This window comes from Lissotriton vulgaris, chromosome 6, assembly GCF_964263255.1.
Source record: "Lissotriton vulgaris chromosome 6, aLisVul1.2, whole genome shotgun sequence".
Taxonomy (NCBI): domain Eukaryota; kingdom Metazoa; phylum Chordata; class Amphibia; order Caudata; family Salamandridae; genus Lissotriton; species Lissotriton vulgaris.
The window spans coordinates 370,743,018-370,762,029 of record NC_141694.1 but is presented as its reverse complement, the minus strand read 5'-3'; the positions used below and the strand labels follow the sequence as shown (position 1 = coordinate 370,762,029).

The window sequence follows — 19,012 nt, the reverse complement described above, 5'->3', positions numbered from 1 at the left end:
TTATGATATGTTTTACTTTTACTGAGTTCTCTCTGTGATGGTTCTGACAGTGGTCAAGTGGGTCCTGTTAGGTGTATATAATCCCTTGTAGATGTGACCTAGCGCCAGGTGGCACAATGTATAATATGTGAGTACTGTTCTAATGTGTTATGAGAATACAAAGGCTATTTTTGATTTAACCTTGTGTGGAGTTCCTTTTGTGGTGTGCCTGGGATATTGTTGCTGTGTGCGTGCGCAAATGCTTTACACATGGCCTCCGGGAGTCCCATGCACTCCACACCACTGGATTCAAGCAAGCCGGGCTGAAGACGGCTGGAATGCCAGAAACCGGTCCTTGGAAGCTTGTTTCCGGTCCAGGGAAGGCATGGCTTGGCAGTTCAGGCTGGACTGTTCCCATGAGGCACAGGGTCAGACTGATTTGCATATGGCCATGTCTGAACTGGGGTGGTGTGGAGTGCAAAAAAAACGATGGATTTAGGCCCAGATCTCTGTACTGGGGTGAATGTATGACATTGTTCTGCATTCTTTCCATCAACTGTGGTTTTTGCATTTGTCACTCCGGGATAAACCTGACTGCTCGTGCCAAGCTACAGAGAGAGTGAGTAGGGGTTTCTTTGGTGTGTAACTCCCTTGCCCTGACTAGAGTGGTGGTCTCTGCCTGGCTTTGGTGCAAGCCTTATCCAACCAGAGCTCCCATTTCCAACATCAATAAAAAAAAAATATCACCAGAAGAAACACATGGCTGGTATGGCAATGGGGTATGCGAAAAGCCTTGGGAAGGTAAGACAAGGCAGTGAAACCTCAAAGAAAGAAGTCCTTTGTTGCTCTCTTCAACGGTTCAATAATTAGGACTCAAATCTCACTACATAAAGAAATTCATCATGTGACTGTCATAAGGCATAACAAAAGTTACTCTGAGATAAAATTCCATGAAGCATTCATGATGAACTTTGTAATATCACAGTTTTCCCTTCAAAACCATCCTTGTAAAAAAACAAGTCAGACAAGCAGACTTCATTCTTTGCATTCCATTTCCAGTGGATGTGACATTGTTATATTGTTACATTTTCCAAGTGTCCCTGCCACGGGAAGTGACATAACTGCATTTCCCAGCTTCAAGCTTGGCATGACGTGACATTTCTGCTTTATCTCTACTTCAGTCAAGTCCTCTTGGTATTCAAATGCAAAAGCATCACCATCAAAAGGCAGAATAAGACAAGGGCTTCGAGTTTCTGGCCTGTTAAAGCCAGTAAGGGCACAGAGCCTGAATCCTCGTCCACTGAAACCTAAGAGGTAAGATATACATGTGGGCCTCTCTCAGGACCCCATGCTGACAATCCTGATAATCACACTCATACAACAAAAACACTCACACAGAAACCATCATATCCTTTCAAAAAGTTCTCCATTAACAACAAAAATCTTCAACACATCTCTCATCCTGCTAACTCCAGGTCTGTTATCATCAGTCTTCTAACCATCTTTGACACTTTTCTGAAATGACATGTAAACACTAATGCTTCACATAAACACACAAGTGAAATCTGAATCCCCAGCTTTTTGTTACTCTAAAGTACTTAGCAAAGTACCATAGCAACAACTTTAACAAAACTGCCAATGGAAGCAGAATGCTCTTCAAGATAAACACCTCATCAACTGCCTGACCATCCTATCCTACTCTTCAGAGACAAGTGCAATGCCTCTCTGACGAAACTCTCTCACATCTACTCACTGCTGTCAATACTTACTCTCACTTACACCATCTTTCTAGAAGCTCTCAATTCAGGCCAGATCCTCCTATTCTAAAAAAAGAAACCTACACTAGACCCTGATTACTTTGCCAACTAACTTGGCCCATATTTCACATAGTTTACATCAGCAAGATAATTCAAAAAGCAATCTACACCCAACTCCTACCATGTGGGTCTACTTACTGGCTAGGTTATGGCTGTGGTAATCCTAGCAAGAACAATTATTCTCTGTGGACAGATAGGGTATATAAATTACTCACATGACTAAGAATATATGCTGTTGGCACCACACATGCTCCTCTAATTCCAGAAAACATCCTTCAGCCTTTCTCATGCAGAAATATCTCAATCCATGCCGAATGGAGTCAGCATAGACCTGTGATTGCTTCTCTTCAGACCACAGTGCAAATTCTGTTATTTAAGGCCTGTTTGCAGATTGGTTGCCTATGCCTGATCACTAGAAGCCATCTGCACCATGTCCTCTGTCTTCAGGCAGCCCTTTTTAATAATTACTATCCCTGTGTCTCCCATGGGTGTCTCCCACTGGTGTCATGAGTGAACTTAGTTCAGTGCAACAGCAATTGAATAGAATCTAACAAACAGGTTGTTGTAGCTCAAAATACCTTCACTCAATATATAGTTCTATAAAGAATCCATGCTTTCGAGGTTGCCAACAATCGCTAAACAGCGATTCAGGCTTGTAGTGGTAATTTGAAAGCCCAATTTCGTTCTTTACAATATCACGCACAAGTACTGCACTAAGAAAATACACTTTAGGATTAAAAATGTTTATTTCAGTAGGCGCATCCTGTTGCCTTGTATAAAGAAGAAAAAAGCTCTAGCAGGATAGCTGATAGCAATTTTCACAGAGATAACTTGTTATTTTCTTTCAGAAAGCAAAATATCTATCTGTTATATAAGCCTTTTTATATCTAAGAATATTTACGTTTAATCAACAAGGCACCATTGTTGTGTAGAAAATATAGGCAGCTGGCATGTGTAGACAAATAAATAATTTTACTTTTTTCAAGAGTTTATGCAAAATACAAAATCTTATACAAGAGAATTTTTTATGCAGACAAAATCAATTTCTAGTTAACATGCAATGCATTTACATGTATGAGTATCAAAGACATACCTTGCAAGATATAAAATGTACAAAAAATTACAGACAAATCCATTATTTGTAAATAAAGTACCATCACCAGGTAAGATGCCTGAAATGAGGACCACCTCTTGGAGTGAAATATCAGTTGTCTTTAGTAAGTTAGAGCACTGGTCTTTGGCAAATTGAAATCTTGTTTTGTTGTTCTTGTGAGGCAAGAGTTCTGAAATAGGTGGTCATTTCATTTCAGCCTTGTGATACTAGGTCTCTTTGGGACAATGCACGGGTGTTCACCACATCCGCTGGAGAGGTCATGAAATGTTTCACAGAGACTCAAGAGGGCATATTATCAAGAAAGGTCGTTACATTATCGCCGCTTTTAACGGCAGGAAACTGCAGATAAAGCGGCGATAATGGGCTTGATAATATGCTCTATGCAATTCCAATCGATGCCCATGTTAGATGTCTTCACATCTAACATGAGAAAGACCTGTCTGGTCTACGGATGAGTCCAAGTCAGGTCGCAGAGAACGAGCCAGGGAGGAGCCTCTCTGTGTAATAAACTGTGCTGCATGTGCAAGAAGGAACTGCATCATCCTGTTGCCTAGCACAAGTAAAATAGCAGCACAGAATATTATTAAAACAGCAGTAATAAATGTTGGGAAAAACTAGAATAAAACAGCAATTTCTACTACAGTGAAATTTTCTCTAGCAACTCAACACCCTAAACCCTATTTCCATGCCTGTTTACAGCAAAACACTGTAGTTATAAGCAGAGAGTGTTTTCTCAAAAGGAAACTACACATTCTCAATAGCTCCTCTCCTCCCGGACTTTGCTCTCTATCAGCCTCCAGCAAACGAAGTGGATCCTGTGGTATTACAGCAGTCTGGCAGTCTCTGTCAAGATCCTTTGGCAGTATCTTGTGAGATAACCTAGGGTGAATGAACTCTCCTGCCAAGGGGTCACCTGAGAGGGCCTTTTTAAACTGTGGCTTATCTAATACTGGAATTTCTGACATAACATTGGAATGTCTGACATAACCTGTGTGTACCAATATGCTAGTATTACATGCATTCTTATAAACAAATGAAGTAAAAACATGTCCGTTCAGCCTACACTGATTATGTTATTATTCTTATCCGCCCTTGATATAGAGGTACCAGTAACTTGTCTCAGACTGATATTGTATCAGAAGTTTTTATTGATGCCATTGTCTGAATGACTTGACACTTTCACACATTTTTGGAAAGATAAGGACAGAAGGCACCAGAGTTAAAGGTTATCAGAATTAAAGGCACTCATGCCAATGATTAGGCAAAAATAGAGACTAGTCTGCCCGTATTGAAGTTCTTTCTTTTTTCCAATGTGTGCATATTATTTCCTATTGTTATTGTCAATTAAGCACCCGTATCATACATCACCTTCACATAATTGTTTTTTTCAGCATTATAATAATGATTTGTGCATGTGATTTCTTTTTTAAGACAAGCCAAGAAACAAGAACCCGAGTAATGTGTACCTAAGTCAGTTTCCTCCCCTTAGAAATATGATGACAAGAATCCTTGAATGTTTGGATTATGACCCAATTTGTGTTTCTAACTTCGGTGTAATACTCAAGGTGGATTGGATCCTTTATTAAGAGGTCTTCTGGTAGTACCGGCAAAACTACAAAAGCAAGATCAAATGATGAATGAAGAATTAACTGACAAGCTGTTTGTGCTGTCCAATAATGGCTCGATGGATTTGGCATCATTGAATCTGCAGCGTGGACGTGATCATGCTCTTCCAGGTCGGTGTCTATGCTCCCCTTTTGATATATCTTAGAACGGTTTGAAATTAAATAAATGGAAAGCCCACATTACCAGGTATTTAATAAGGTGACACCACTCACAGAATACCATTTTGTTTATATGCTCAGGTTAATGCAAGTAAATATACTGTAGACTTTTATGCAAATATTTAACGAGTAAAGACCAATATTGATTTCCAAAATCATTTGAGTGGGTTGGAATTACAATAAACATAGTAGAGATTAGTTTATACACAGTACTACAGGCACAAAGTCAAACTTCACGGAAAAAAGATGTGTGTTGCTATTTCCTTTTTTCACAGTGATGTAATACTTGAGTGAAAGAAGAAGCAAAGTTTTGCTTTAATATGAGAAACAGTGCAAAATATAGTCTGGAGCAAAACATCATTTTTTAGGACGCTTCTAGCGCTCTGGACTACGTCACCCTGTCAATGGAACCCTTTCATTATTATTCCTACCATCATATGATGTAAGCACTTTAACTTGCGAAAAAGTGAGACACTGGGGGATCCCAATGTCTAAATGGTAACGTTCTGCACACTTTCACATGAACCACTTGGTTCTCTTCAGGTATACATGTATCCCAAAATAAAAATGATCCATGCAAATTTTCCTTGTATTCAAAGATCTCTGTTTATTACTTCTTTATCATTCATTTAAGTTCTTTCATTTCCAGGACAGTTTTAGTTATCATATCCCATTTGCCCAATGCATTTCGGGTCTATGGTGACCCTTCTTCGGGGGTCTAAAGCTGAGTTCTGGCTTCCCCGGCATCCTCCAACAGTCCTACTGGGGACTCCCATCAGGACTGTTATAGGATGCCGGGGAAGCCAGAACTCAGCTTTAGACCCCCGAAGAAGGGTCACCATAGACCCGAAATGCATTGGGCAAATGGGATATGATAACTAAAACTGTCCTGGAAATGAAAGAACTTAAATGAATGATAAAGAAGTAATAAACAGAGATCTTTGAATACAAGGAAAATTTGCATGGATCATTTTTATTTTGGGATACATGTATACCTGAAGAGAACCAAGTGGTTCATGTGAAAGTGTGCAGAACGTTACCATTTAGACATTGGGATCCCCCAGTGTCTCACTTTTTCGCAAGATACATAGGAAGTGTTTTTAGACTAAAACACTAAAGGCAACGGTGCACAACAACGAAAGAGAGTAAACACATAGAAAGTAAACGAAAAACGAGAGTGCTAGATGGACCCTATCACGGTAAGCACTTTAACGTCATTTGGCAGATATTGGTAACATTAAATAATGGGTACCTACAAAGTGAAGAGTACAATTTCCCAATTTTAGAGCTGTGCCAGCTGGGACTAATCATTTCAGCACAAAATCCCCCTGGCATTATGTAGGATTCTCCAAATCAGACAGATGACTTCATATATGTTTTAACAATTCTTTATTAAAATTCCTTCCTTCTACATGTATCTGTATTATGTATTTAATGTCGCTGTTTGCACAGTATCTAGTATTATTTCAATGTAAACGGTATAACTTCACACCATTAACCAAGATCGCTTTGACGCTGCATGAATGCAACATTAGATCTTCCGCATATATATTTAGTGGCAGAGGTCTTCTAGTACAGTTCTTAAATGAGACAACTTATAATGGTATATGCCAGATACTCTTTAAAAAGAGGAATAAGTATTTGCAAGCCCCAATTGCCACCACAGCATCACTTTTTCAGACGTTGTGGTGGCGATAGGGGCTTTGCCTTATTTACGCGGCAGTGTTAAGCCATTTAACGAGGCTTAATACTGCCTTGTAAATAAGGCCTCATTTCTGATACACAATTAGCCTGAAAGGGGAGGGCAATGGGTGTTGCGGTGGGCATACCACCACAACTCCCATTGGTTTTCACGCTGCACCCTATTTACAAAACCTGGTCTTAAACAGGCAAAACGAGGAGAAATGCTTAATTTCTCCTCGCTTTTGCTGTTTCCATGTTTGCTGCGTTGTGCAGCACACATCAAAACAGCAAAACACCATTGATTGTTTATGTGCAGGAAGGGACACCTTTTGCACATAAACAATCATTGGGAAAAAATTACGTTTTGCACCTTTTATTTGTGATGCATTAAGCAGCACACACAGAAGTGACAACTATCAATTAATGATTGTTTATTTGCAAGAAGGGACACCTTTCTGCACATAAACAATCACTCCCCTCAATGCAGGCACCCTTGCACAGTGGTTAAAGGGGCCTGCGTTGGCCCTAGGAAGCTGAATTAGCGCCAGCACAGGGGGAAATGCAGGGCTGCACCATATTCTTGTAAATACAGTGCAGACCTGCGTTTCAAAGTGTCAAAGAATGGCGTTAAGCCAAGGAAGCTAACGCTACTTCTCTCGTAAATATGCCCCTGTGTTGTTCCCCTGCTATGTTTTCACTCCTTTGTCCTTTTTACCAAGCAATATTAGTCCTGAAAAGCTCTGCTGTACAGTTCTATGGCTGACCTCGTAAACTTGGTTTGGACACCATAAAAACCTAATAAGTCCTCAAGATGTCAACAGCTTATCAAAAGGTATTGCTTTTTCATGAAAGGTAATGGCACAAAGGTTTGTCTCTGTCTTAACATTTTTTTTCAAAAGCCTGCCTCAACCAGGAAGGATCGGCATCAATCACTGCCTGATAGGCTAGTCTGACCAATGGGTCAATTATTTCTGTAGTTTGTGGGCCTGGTTTATAGCCAGGTGGCCCACTTTTACTGTTTTTACAGTTGATTTCCCTGTTAATAAGCATTGCCTGCAGCACACACACAGGTGTGCAATCTCCCACACATTGAAGAAAAGTGGCCTGATGTGTACAAGTGGAACACTTTTTTAGCTAACTGGTTCGCTAATGGGGGGCCAGTTTTTGGTTTGGTGCCCGAGCATATTTTATGTCCCAGTCATATAACAGTAGACTATGCTTCAAATTGCTTTATCCAAATGACTTACAAAACTTAAAGGTTTTAGTGGCTGTATGAGTGAGTGACTGATTGTATGAGCAGTTAGATGGTTGAGTGAATGTTTGTGTGAGTAGCTGTACGAGTGAGTGAGTGGGTGTGGGACTGGCTCTATGGACGAGTGAGTGGGTGTAAGACTACTGGGATGGGTCTGTGAATGGATATGCGAGAGGTTTTGTGGGTGGGTAAGTGAGTATACAAAAGGTTGTATGTGAGTGGGTTTGTGAGTGGTTCTGTGCATGATGTCATCAGTGAAGCCATCAGTGATGCCTTTTGAGATATCATCAGTTATGTCATCAGTGATGTCACTGACCATGTCATGAGTAATGTAATATGTGAGGTCATAACCAGTGCATTATGTGGGTGTAAGTTATAGTTTACTCAGATAACTACAACTGCTAAATGTCACTGGTTTTCAACCAGTGAAATCTGAGCCTAACTATAACATCCCTGTAACCTTTGGCTTTTTCAGTGAATTTCTAATGTTTTTCCAATTTCTTTTCCAAAGGATAATGATCCTGTAGTGTTTAGTTTTTTAAGTGAAATTCAAAGGTTTTACAAATTCTATTTCCTAACCATAATGTTCCTACAACCTGTGGAGAAGTGTGGCTTAATGGTTAGAGCGGCAGACCCTGATGCAGAACTCTTGCCCTGGACCAGGGTTCAATTCCTGCCTCGACGGGTCTTGGGCTCAATTTCCTTGGACCTGTTAATTCTCGCCTTGGTGCCTATTCTAATCATGGGTCTCACTCTACAACTCTGGGCATTAGCTTGCTTAATCTCCACACCGGACCCAATAACGCTAGGATGCATGGCTTCACCTTGGGGGGGCCCAGGAGTGGGCACTTCACAGGGAAAGGCCAGGAAGGGTTCCTCAGCGGTATTTGTACAAGCGCCGAGAGGCCTCCGGATAGTCGTGTGCTATACAAGTACCTCTACATTTACAACCTTTGGTATTTTCAGTGAATGTATATGTATTTTAACTAGTAGTCACATGTGCAGATGTTGGAGAAAAGGGGTGGGCCTCCGACCAGTTCTCAGGAAACTGCTGTGCTGTAGTTGCTGGAGGTAACAAGAGGGCTTCTGGGCTTCCAAGAACCCTCAGCATCCAAGAGGACTTCATCCCCCAACCAGCAGTGCATCAGGATGCGTGTTTGGAGACTGGTGGAGAAATGGGGCATGGCCTCTGAAGTCTTCTCCGCAATAACGCTCTGTGACTTACTGGAGGAAACAGGAGGGCTTTATGCTCCCTATGGACCCTCAGCATCCAAGGGGACTTCATCTCCTGACCAGCAAGGCTTCAGGAAGCACGTTTGCAGTGTGGTGAAGAAAGGATGCATGGTCTCCGAAGACCTACCAGTAATCCTGTTGTGAAGGACCTAATGGAGGCAACAGGAGGGCTTGTTGGTCCCCAAGAACCCTTTGTAGCCAAGGGGACCTCATCCTCCAACAAGCAGTGCACCAGGATGTGTGTTTGCAAAGTAGTGGTGAAAGGGGGTGGGGCCTCCAGCAAATTGTATTTTTGAGGGAAGGGGACCATGTGCACCCCATTTTCGGGGGGAATTTCAGCCCGAGTACCTCATCTTTCAGGGCCATGCCTTTTTTGAAAGGGGTGGGCGCATAGCTCCTCTCCCTGGGCTGATTATGGCCCTGGGACCCAGCCTTTTTTAATAAATTAAAGAGAGGGATGCCACGCGCCCCCATCCTGCGCTGATTTCAGCCCCGGGGCCCCATCCTCTGGGGCCCAGCCTCTCTTCTGGGTTCCCTGGTCCCACACGGGCACCCACTTAAACTGTTGGGGACTGCTGGGGGAGCCTGAAGGCTCCAGCTGTCCCTGCCAGCTCCCTGCTTCCTGTTGGAGCCAACATTGCTTTGAGAGAGAGGTAGCTGCTGAACATGTAGCTCTCTCTCTGAAAGCTATTGTGCTCCACTTCCAGGAAGCGAGAGCATTCTTAATGCTCTCGCTTGCTGGAAGCGGAGCACTGTTTGCTATGGCGTGGCAGGAGTGGTAAAGCTCCTGCCGAGCCATAGCAAACATCTATGCCCTGGGGGGGCAACCCAGGACATAGCAGAAGCTGGCCCTGGGGGTGGCGGTACCCAGTGCCATCTATGGCTCCTGGAGGGGAGTTGCATGGCCCCCCTCCTTTCTTGAGTTTTGCCCCAGAGAGTTGGTGGTCCCCGGGGCTGTGGGAGGGCCGCGTGGCCCCCTGCATTCAAATTAGCAAAAGCCCCAGGGAGGTGGTGGTCCCTGAGGCTGAAGGGAGGTCCACCCGATCTGCATTATTTAAAATGAAAAGCCTGGGGAGATGGCAGCCTCCGGGATGGCGGGGGCTGTGAATGGCCCCCTGCATTGTTCAAAGATGAAGCTTGGGGAGGTGGCAGTCCCTCAGGCTGGGGCGGTCCAAGAGGCCCCCCATTTATAAATAAATAATCCCAAGTGAGGTGGTGGTCTCAACAGCAGCAGGGAAGGCGTTCGGTCCTCCCCCACATTTATTTGTAAACAAGCCCCAGGGAGGTGGTGGTTCCTGGGGCATCAATAAGTCCCAGCAGGGGGGAGCGTGAACCCCTCCTTTAATATTAAAATGCCCTAGAGACCTGGCCCACCCAGGGGGCGATAAGTATCGAAGCACAGGTGCCCACACTTGCGGGATCCATGGATCTTGCCAAAATGTTTTTTAAAGATATTTTTGGGGAAACCCCAAGAGGCCTAAGGATTCAGCTGGTTATTGTGTGCTTCTTTGAATAATAAAAACAAGAATACAAAGAAGATTAAACTTTGAGACTTTTTTTTGGACCTTACAAAACTATCATTTGAGTGACACCTTGTTCCCGTGTGCCCGGGACTTATTTGACATTATTCTGGTGTAGGGTTTTCCTTACACACACTTAGGGGTTTTAGGGATTTATCCCCTTGCCTGTTGGCACCGTACATATAGAAACAATTTACACAACCGTGATATAGCAGTGCACCCTTATCTTCTGAGTCACTAAAAACCCTTCATACATAGGCTGCCGAACTCTGGTTTGAGGTGTTGGCAGCCAATCAGATCTCAGCATGAGATCGGAAGGGTTTGCAGATTCTCTGCATCCCAATATATCCAATTGGAATTTTTTTAAATGACTCCACAACCACTAAACAAATTTACACCAATTTACAAAAGGGCACTTTCTTGACCAACAGCTAGCTTTCTGCCGAATTTGGTGTAATTCCGTTCAGCAGTTCGGGCTGGAGTCATGTCTAAATTTCCTATTGAAATTAAAATTGGGAAAACACATTTTTAGACCCCCCCCCATTTTCTCGCCACCCGCTTGATGGATCATCCCAAAACATTGGAGACAGCAGCTGAAGTGAACATCAAACTAGTTTTGAAAAGTTTGCAAGGATTCGTCAAACAATACCAAAGTTATTGACAAATAAAAAAAATAGTCAACCAATCTGAAGATGCAGAAGACATTGAATAGAACAACAAAGTGGGCATAGTTGGCCTTACAGAAGGCCTAAATGGCCCAACTCTTGGAATAATATAAAAAATGGCTGAAGACAGTGTGACTCCCTATGGTCCGTCAGCATTATACATAGTAGAATGGGCTCACATGGTGCCCTTCTGATGCGCTTCCTCATAATATCTTTGCAAAGTTTCTGAATTTTAGGGATCCTGGAGTAGTTCAGCAAATAACTGGCACATTTCAATATAGAAGACAGTAAGGTCATGATCTTCCCTGATTATACCATAAGCATTCTGCACCACAGATCCTCCTCCTAATAATGAATTTATACAAATGTATGATGTGGTGACCAGGTATAAAGTAGGCGCACAACAAGAGTATGGCAATCAGTAAATGTCCTCTGTACAAAAAATATGCTACAAAGCAAAGAAAAGGAAGGTCACCACTCTTCCTTGCATTCCCAGAAGAGATCTCCCGGTTGAAACAATCAATTCAAATCTTTGCTGAGCAATAACAATCATGTATACGTAATATTTTTGTATCAATCCTAGTTTGTTAGGCAATAATCCACAGTATTTACACGTCTTCATATTTACATTTCTTTGGATATAATGGCCAACTCACAACTTTTGATTTAAGGATTAGACTGACTGCACTTTTTTGAGATAAATCGCCTCAAGGAGGAAATATGTGACGGTTGTTAACCTTTGGCAGTATTGTAGTGGATTTTTTACAATTGAGGACGACATACAATATTATACTTTACTACTATTAGAGGTCAGACTTTGTTTACACTATCGGAAGTCTCATTTGAGGACTACCTTTTCTGAACAAAAGAAGTCGAAAGGCATGATATGCCAGACGAAACACGTGTTGGCTGCTATGTTGTAATTGATGGAAACCAGGAGTGAAATACATGGAATTGATGCTGTAACAACATACCTTGGTGTTTTCATAGAGGAGACTCCATTAAGTTGGATGTGACTTTTGGACATTTTTTCGTTAAATACTGTGGATTATTGCCTAACAAACTAGGATTGATACAAAAATATTACGTATACATGATTGTTATTGCTCAGCAAAAATTTGAATTGATAATAATGAATTTAATCTTAGAGTCCTGGGCCATGAATAATCTATACTCCTCCCAGCAAAGCTTAAGATAATCCATGGACTGAGATGTATGTTTTTTACAGAAGAAGCCTGGGGCTGTGCTGAATAATATAGAGCATTAACAGCAAACCCCAGGGCCCAGAGGAGTTTGCCAGAAGAGGTAAAGTCACCCTGCAGTCGGGAATGTCAATATAAATAACACTCCTTTAATGTCACAGTCACACGAGTACAAGCAAGTAGCATTAGTAGCTGAAGGGATCCTTTGAGAGCAGAATAACTTACACAGTTGTGAACAACACATATTTATCATTAAGCAAGTGATAGGATGGCATGAACACGCTGCTGACCATCAACATTGAGTTGCCTTCTCTGATTGCCCAATGCAACTATGCAAAAAAGTATAATAATTATGATAATTTTACCGAATATAGACCTATATGCAGATCTCTGACCTCCTGGTCAGTTACCTGCTCTCTCCCCCCTACAGCTCTGCGGTGAAGTGACACTGTCCTGAGCACTGCTGAAAATAAGTAAGTAGGGGTTTGAGGCCCTCCTCCACCCGCAGGCTCTTGCCTGTGCCTCATCCCTTGTGGTCCAGTGGGAGAGCCATGCTCTTCTGCTGGCCCGCTGCTGCCTGTCTTGTGTTTGTGCCTCTTTCCTGATGTGTTGCCTCTTTTTGTCTGTGTTTTCTGTCTGTCTGCCTTACTGTGTCCTTTTTGTGCCTTTTTCTTTATTTCTCTTTTCCCTCTTTTCCCTGCCTGTTTCCCGCCGCTGCTGTCCCTGTGGCCCCTCCCACCGCCGTTTTTCCCTCACCCGCCTCCCAGCTCCACTTCCCTCCCCATTTAATGGTGGCCACTGCACAGGAGAGTGAGCAAGATCTCTGACCTCCTTGTCAGTTGCCTGCTCTCTCCCTCCTGCAGCTGCGCAGTGAAGTGCCACTGCCCTGGGCATTGATGATAAAAGTATTTAATGGTGCACTAAAGGCAAGCCGGTCTGCACCTGTCCGTGACCCAACCGCGACCAGCTCCAGGGACCCTGGATATCTGACACACCACCGCTATGACCCAGCAGCCCTCCATGCACTCAACCCCGGATGGAACAGCTGCCAGTTGTTGATGCCAAACACCACCCATGGCCAGTTCTTCTGCCAAAACTGCAGATTCTCCTTCACCACCAACAGCAAGCCTGCTACCACGCCGGATGCCGACACCACCGAAACCCTGAAGTGCATCCTCCTCAACGAGCACTCCCTACAACGACACTCCATAGAGATCTGGGACCTCCTCGACACCCTCTCGCCAGACGTCGCTTTGTTTACGGAAACCTGGCCCAACGCCTCCTCCAAGCCTGACATCGCCACCGCCATCCCCAACGGACACAAGATCCAGAGGGAGGACCGCCCCATCCACCCAAGAGGCAGACTCACAATTTTACACAAGAGCTCCCTCTGACTCTCCACTCCACCAAGAAGGACTCCTTCCTCACCACGGAACACCTCCACTTCCAGATTCAGACCAGCCCCAGAATCTCACCTTGCAGCACCCTCACCTACAGACACCCCCAGACCCTGCGCTTCTTTGGCCACCGCGATCACAGACCTCATTGCACCCCACGCCATCGCCTCCATGGATTACATACTCACAGGAGACCTGAACTTCTACCTCGACAACCCCAGCGAAACCAACCCCACCACCCTCCTGGACAACCTCTGCAACATCGGTCTGAAACAGTCCGTCACCACCCACACCCACAAGGCAGGACACACCCTCGACCCCATCTTTGCAGGAGGTAATAACATCCACTTCAGCAGCACCAAGCAACCCCCTTGGACAGACCACGACTGTGTTCACTTCCATGTTGACAAACCCATGCCGCCCAAACCTGCACCGCACCCCCCACGAAGGAACTGGAGCAAATTCACTGAGGAACAACTCAACTCTACCCTCATTTGAGACACCCTCACCTCACAAATCAACATCAACCTCGCAGCCAAAGGACTCCACACATAGATCTCCAGCTGCGCAGACAAACTTGCACCCCTACACAAACATGACAGACAATGCTCCAGAAAAGCCACCTGGTTCACCGCTGACCTCCAAGAATCCAGACACACCTGTAGACAGCTTGAGAAGAACTGGAGAAACAGAAAAATCCCAGAAGACCACACCACCTACAGAAACACCATGACGGAATGCCAAAAAACGCATCAGATCCACCAAAAGGACCTTCATCTAAAACAAGATCCTCGCCAATGCCGGCAACTCCAAGCACCTCTTAAGTGGCATCTAGGAATTCACCCAGCAAAAGCACAGACATCACCCCTTTCCGGGACCTCTGTGACAAGTTCGGATCCTACTTCCATCTGAAAATCAAGGCACTCAATGACAACTTCAACGACCAGACACCCAACTCTGAATCCACTTCCTGTTCCAGCAACGCCAGCCAGCCCTCCATCTCCTCCTGGACCGCAGTCACAACCGAAGACACCTCCTCAACCATGAGAGGAATCCACTGAGGGGCCCCCACGGATCCCTACCCACAGCACATCTTCCACAGAACTGCCACCGACATCGCGCCCGAACTATTACACACCATCAACACCACCTGCAAGACCGGCACCTATCCCGACGACAAAAAATGCACAGAACTCAAACCCCCTGCACAAGAAGCCCTCAGCAGACCCCAACGACCTCAAGAACTACCTACCCATCTCCCTCCTCCCCTTCGTGGCCAAAGTCACAGAAAAGTCCGTCAATACACAACAAACCAAATTCATCGGAGCAAACTCCATCAGAGGCACCTCCCAATCTGGATTCTGCAGCCACCATAGTACAAAAACCACCCTACTTGCAGCCACAGACGACATCCGTACCCTCCTCGACCAAGGACACACCACGCCCCTGATCGAACTCGACTACTCTGCAGCATTCAACACCGTCTCCCACCGCACACTCACCGCCAGACTCCACAACGCCAGCATACAAGGAACCGCCCTCGACTGGATCCGCTCATTCCTCACCAGCTGAACCCAAAGAGTCAAACTACCACCTTTCTTTTCCGAACCCACAGAAATCAACTGCCGAGTGCCCAAAGTATCATCACTCAGCCCACGCTCTTCAACATCTACATGGCTCCCCTCACCACCATCGTCAGAAAGCACTGACTCAGCATAGTATCCTACGCCGATGACACCCAGCTCATCCTCTTCATCACCAAGGACCCAATCACCACCAGAATAAACTTCCAGGAAGGAATGAAGGACGTTGCATCCTAGATGAGCAGAAACTGCCTGAAGCTCAACTCGGAGAAGACAGAAGTCCTCATCCTCGGACCCTCCCCCTCGGGTTGGGATGACACCTGGTGGTCCACTGCCCTCAGCGGCCCCCCAACACCCACAAACCACACCCGAAACCTCAGCATCGTACTCGACTCCTCCATCTCCATGACCCAACAGGTCAACTTCATCACCTCCAGCTGCTTCAACACCCTCCAAATCCTCCGAAAGACCATCAAGTGGATCCCCCACAAATCAAGGAAAGTCGTCACCCATGCACTTATCGCCAGCAGACTGGACTACGGCAACACCCTCTATGCCGGGATCAACAAGTCTCTTATCCGCAAACTCCAGACCATACAGTACACCCCAGCCAGACTCATCCTCGACATTCCTCGACACAAGCACACCACCCACCACCTATGAAACCTCCACTGGCTCCCAGTTGAGAAGAGAGTCACGTTCAAGATACTCAGCCACGCCTTAAAATGCATGCACAACACCGGACCCCAAAACCTCAACGAGAGACTCTCCCTCCACGTACCCAAAAAAAACCTCCGATCAGCTGACCACACCGAAATCCTGCGCATCCGTGGAGCCAAAACAAGTGGAAAAACTTTCTCCAATGTCACAGCCAAGACCTGGAACAAGGTCCTGCTCAACATCAGGCGTGCCCCTTCCCTGAACATCTTCAGGAAGACATTCAAGACCTGATTATCTGACTGAACGAAGCTGCTTACCCGCTCCCCCAGCGCCTTGAGACCTTCACGGGTGAGTAGCGTGCTTATAATTCCCCTGATTGATTGATTGATACTATTTGCTACATTAACTGCACCAAATTTCAATATGTTGTCATACTTATTACAAGAGCGCACACACCATCTTAATTATTTTAGCAGAAGGAAATACTATTGCCATCCTATTACACATGTAACTTCCCTTTACTTATTTCACGTCAGCAATGCCCAATGACAAGATAAATTTTGCATCACAGTTCTAGTTTATTGAGGCTTGGAAACCAGCTCTTAATGATTCAAAACCTATTTATGCCCAGATCCTACCCAAACAAACAGTAAAATTTCACAGTGGATTACATCCACTCTTGATTACGTTATCCCAGTAACAACTCATACCAGAAGAGTGAAAAATAAATCTGCACCCTGGTATACCCCTAACCCCCGTAATCTCAAACAAGATTGTAAAATAGCTGAAAAACCCTGGAGAAGAGACTATGGGGAGACCAGCAAACAAAACTATAGAGAAACTATTAGAGTCTACCATGCTAAAATAAAAAAAGCCTATGCATCATACTTTGTGGAACAAATCAATTGTGCTGCCAATTATTTGTGCGAAATGTTCCACATAGCTAAAACTCTATCAGAATCTACCTCTACTGGCCCTCCTCCAAACCCCTCTTCATCTGGGTGTAATGACTTCGCAAGATTCTTTCAGACAAAAATCCTTAAAATTTACAGGGAGTTCCAACCATCCACAGTTCCCAGTAACGTGAGTCTTATGGAAGCCATGCTGGGCACAAACCTGCCTATGCTCAGTGCATTCCCTCCTCTTAATCTTCAAATCTGATTCCCCTAAAGGCCCAGCTCCTCCACAGATTCCAGCCAAAATAGCTGACCAGATACTCCCTACCTTGTTGGAAATGGCTAACCTATCCTTGCTGGTAGGAACAGTCTTGGTAGCCTGGAAACACGCCACGGTAAAAGCATTAATAAAGTGCCCTAATTTGGCCCTTCTTGACCTAGGTAATTATCGACCAGTTTTCCTGCTTCCTGGGATAAGTAAAATCCTAGAAAAACATGTCAATCTTGCGTTATCAGAATATTTAGAAAGTAACAATATTTTGCACCCCACACAGAATGGTTTTCGAACTTACCTGAGCACAGAGGTAAGTTCTGGTGTTAGTAGAAGAAGACTAAAACTGCTTGATCAAGGAGGCTCAGCAGCCATGATCCTCCTAGGTCTCAGTTCAGCATTCGATACGATCGACTACAACATCCATGCAGAAAGATCACAGATAACTGGCTTATCACTAGCCTTTTCTTTGTTGAAGTCATTTCTTGAAATCACGTTTTTCCAGGTCCTTGATGGAGCTTGTACATCAGAGAGGTTTCCTCTAGAATGCGGAGTATGTCAGAGCTTTTATTTGAGACCTCCTCTATTCAATGTTTACATGAGGCCACTTGGAGAGATCGATCATTCATTTGAGATGTCAATAGTGTCTTATGCACTTAACACTCAATGTGTCTTCACTCTCACCCAAAGCCAGAATACCCACCCTCCCTTTGCACTACGCTTTTGCCTAGAAATATTTGCAAGTTGGATAAGCAGCTCCTGCCTTAAATTGACTGGAGGAAAAACAGAGCTCATGTTGTTATGCAACAACGTGTCGCCATCATTTATATTGAACTGGCCAAGGTGTCTAGGCCCCCTATCCTACCACAAAAACTGCTATAAAGAGTCTTGGTATGTGGCTGGACAAATCCCTGAATGTTAAGCCCAAAGCAGTAAAGCTGTCAACTACCTGTTTTGATCTACTAAGGATGCTTCAACAAATTCTTCCCCTCCTTCCTCCCATTGTGAAGAGGCTGGTGGTCCAGGCTATTATTCATTCTCGCCTGGACTTTGGCAACTCTTTATACTTGAGTTTCCCGAAGACCACAATAAGAAAACTGCAGGTGAGCCAGAACTCAGCTGCCTGGCTGCTGTGCAGTCTACCCAGACAACAATCTGCCTGACAAGCCCTGGCTTCCTTTCATTGGCTCCCTGTGGTAGAGATAATCCACTTCAAATCACTTTGCATTGCCCAGAGAGCACTCCTCAACAAAGGGCTCATGATATTTTGTACTTGTGCAGCCCCTGACCTTCCTGAAAGAACGGTGTGCTTCTCCATGGCCCATCTAGCCATAGTTCCTAGGATCATATTGACGAAATTTGGAGGGCGCCCTTTTGTCTACAACACGGCTAAACTTTGGAATTGTCTTCCGCTTTCTCTTAGATCAGCTAAAATGAAAAATGAAAATTCCCTTACGAAAATCTAATAAGACTCGGCTGTTCCAGACCAGATCCCTCTAACCGCTCTAACTCGGTTATGCTGCACTACCAGCGCTGGGAAGCCTAAGGGTCACCATGAACTATGTCAGAGCAATGTAGAATAGAATAGAATTGTTTACAGTTTGGGTGTTGGGTCATTTGTCCTTTTCCCTTTTCCCTGAGGTAGAGAGTTGTGATTCATTTTTAGACAGTTCGCACACTTGGTCCTGTGTGGGCCAAATTGCATCATGCATGCGTTCACGAGTAGGTCAGGCCACTTACTTTCACTGCTTACATCAATCATCATAAGTGCCCAGATTAAAATAACAGTTGCGACCTGGAATGTCTCAAGACTCACACAGTGGTTAAAACGTTCATTGTCAATGCTTTAATGAGATGCAGGCAGGGAGGTAATATAGTGTATCTGTAAGAAACCCACTTGTCAGCACCAGGTGCTAAACTGCAAAAGAGATGGAGAGGCATGGTTTTTCACACGAC

General features: G+C 44.4%; 1 protein-coding gene across 1 annotated transcript in view; it reads left to right on the top strand.

Moving 5' to 3' along the window:
- TPO (thyroid peroxidase) overlaps positions 1-19,012 on the top strand; it is a 945,924-nt gene that overhangs the window by 461,012 nt on the left and 465,900 nt on the right. Inside the window, exon 9 of the mRNA XM_086925200.1 lies at positions 4,476-4,646. Coding sequence (XP_086781326.1) covers positions 4,476-4,646 — 171 coding nt within the window. The remainder of the gene's footprint in view (positions 1-4,475; positions 4,647-19,012) is intronic.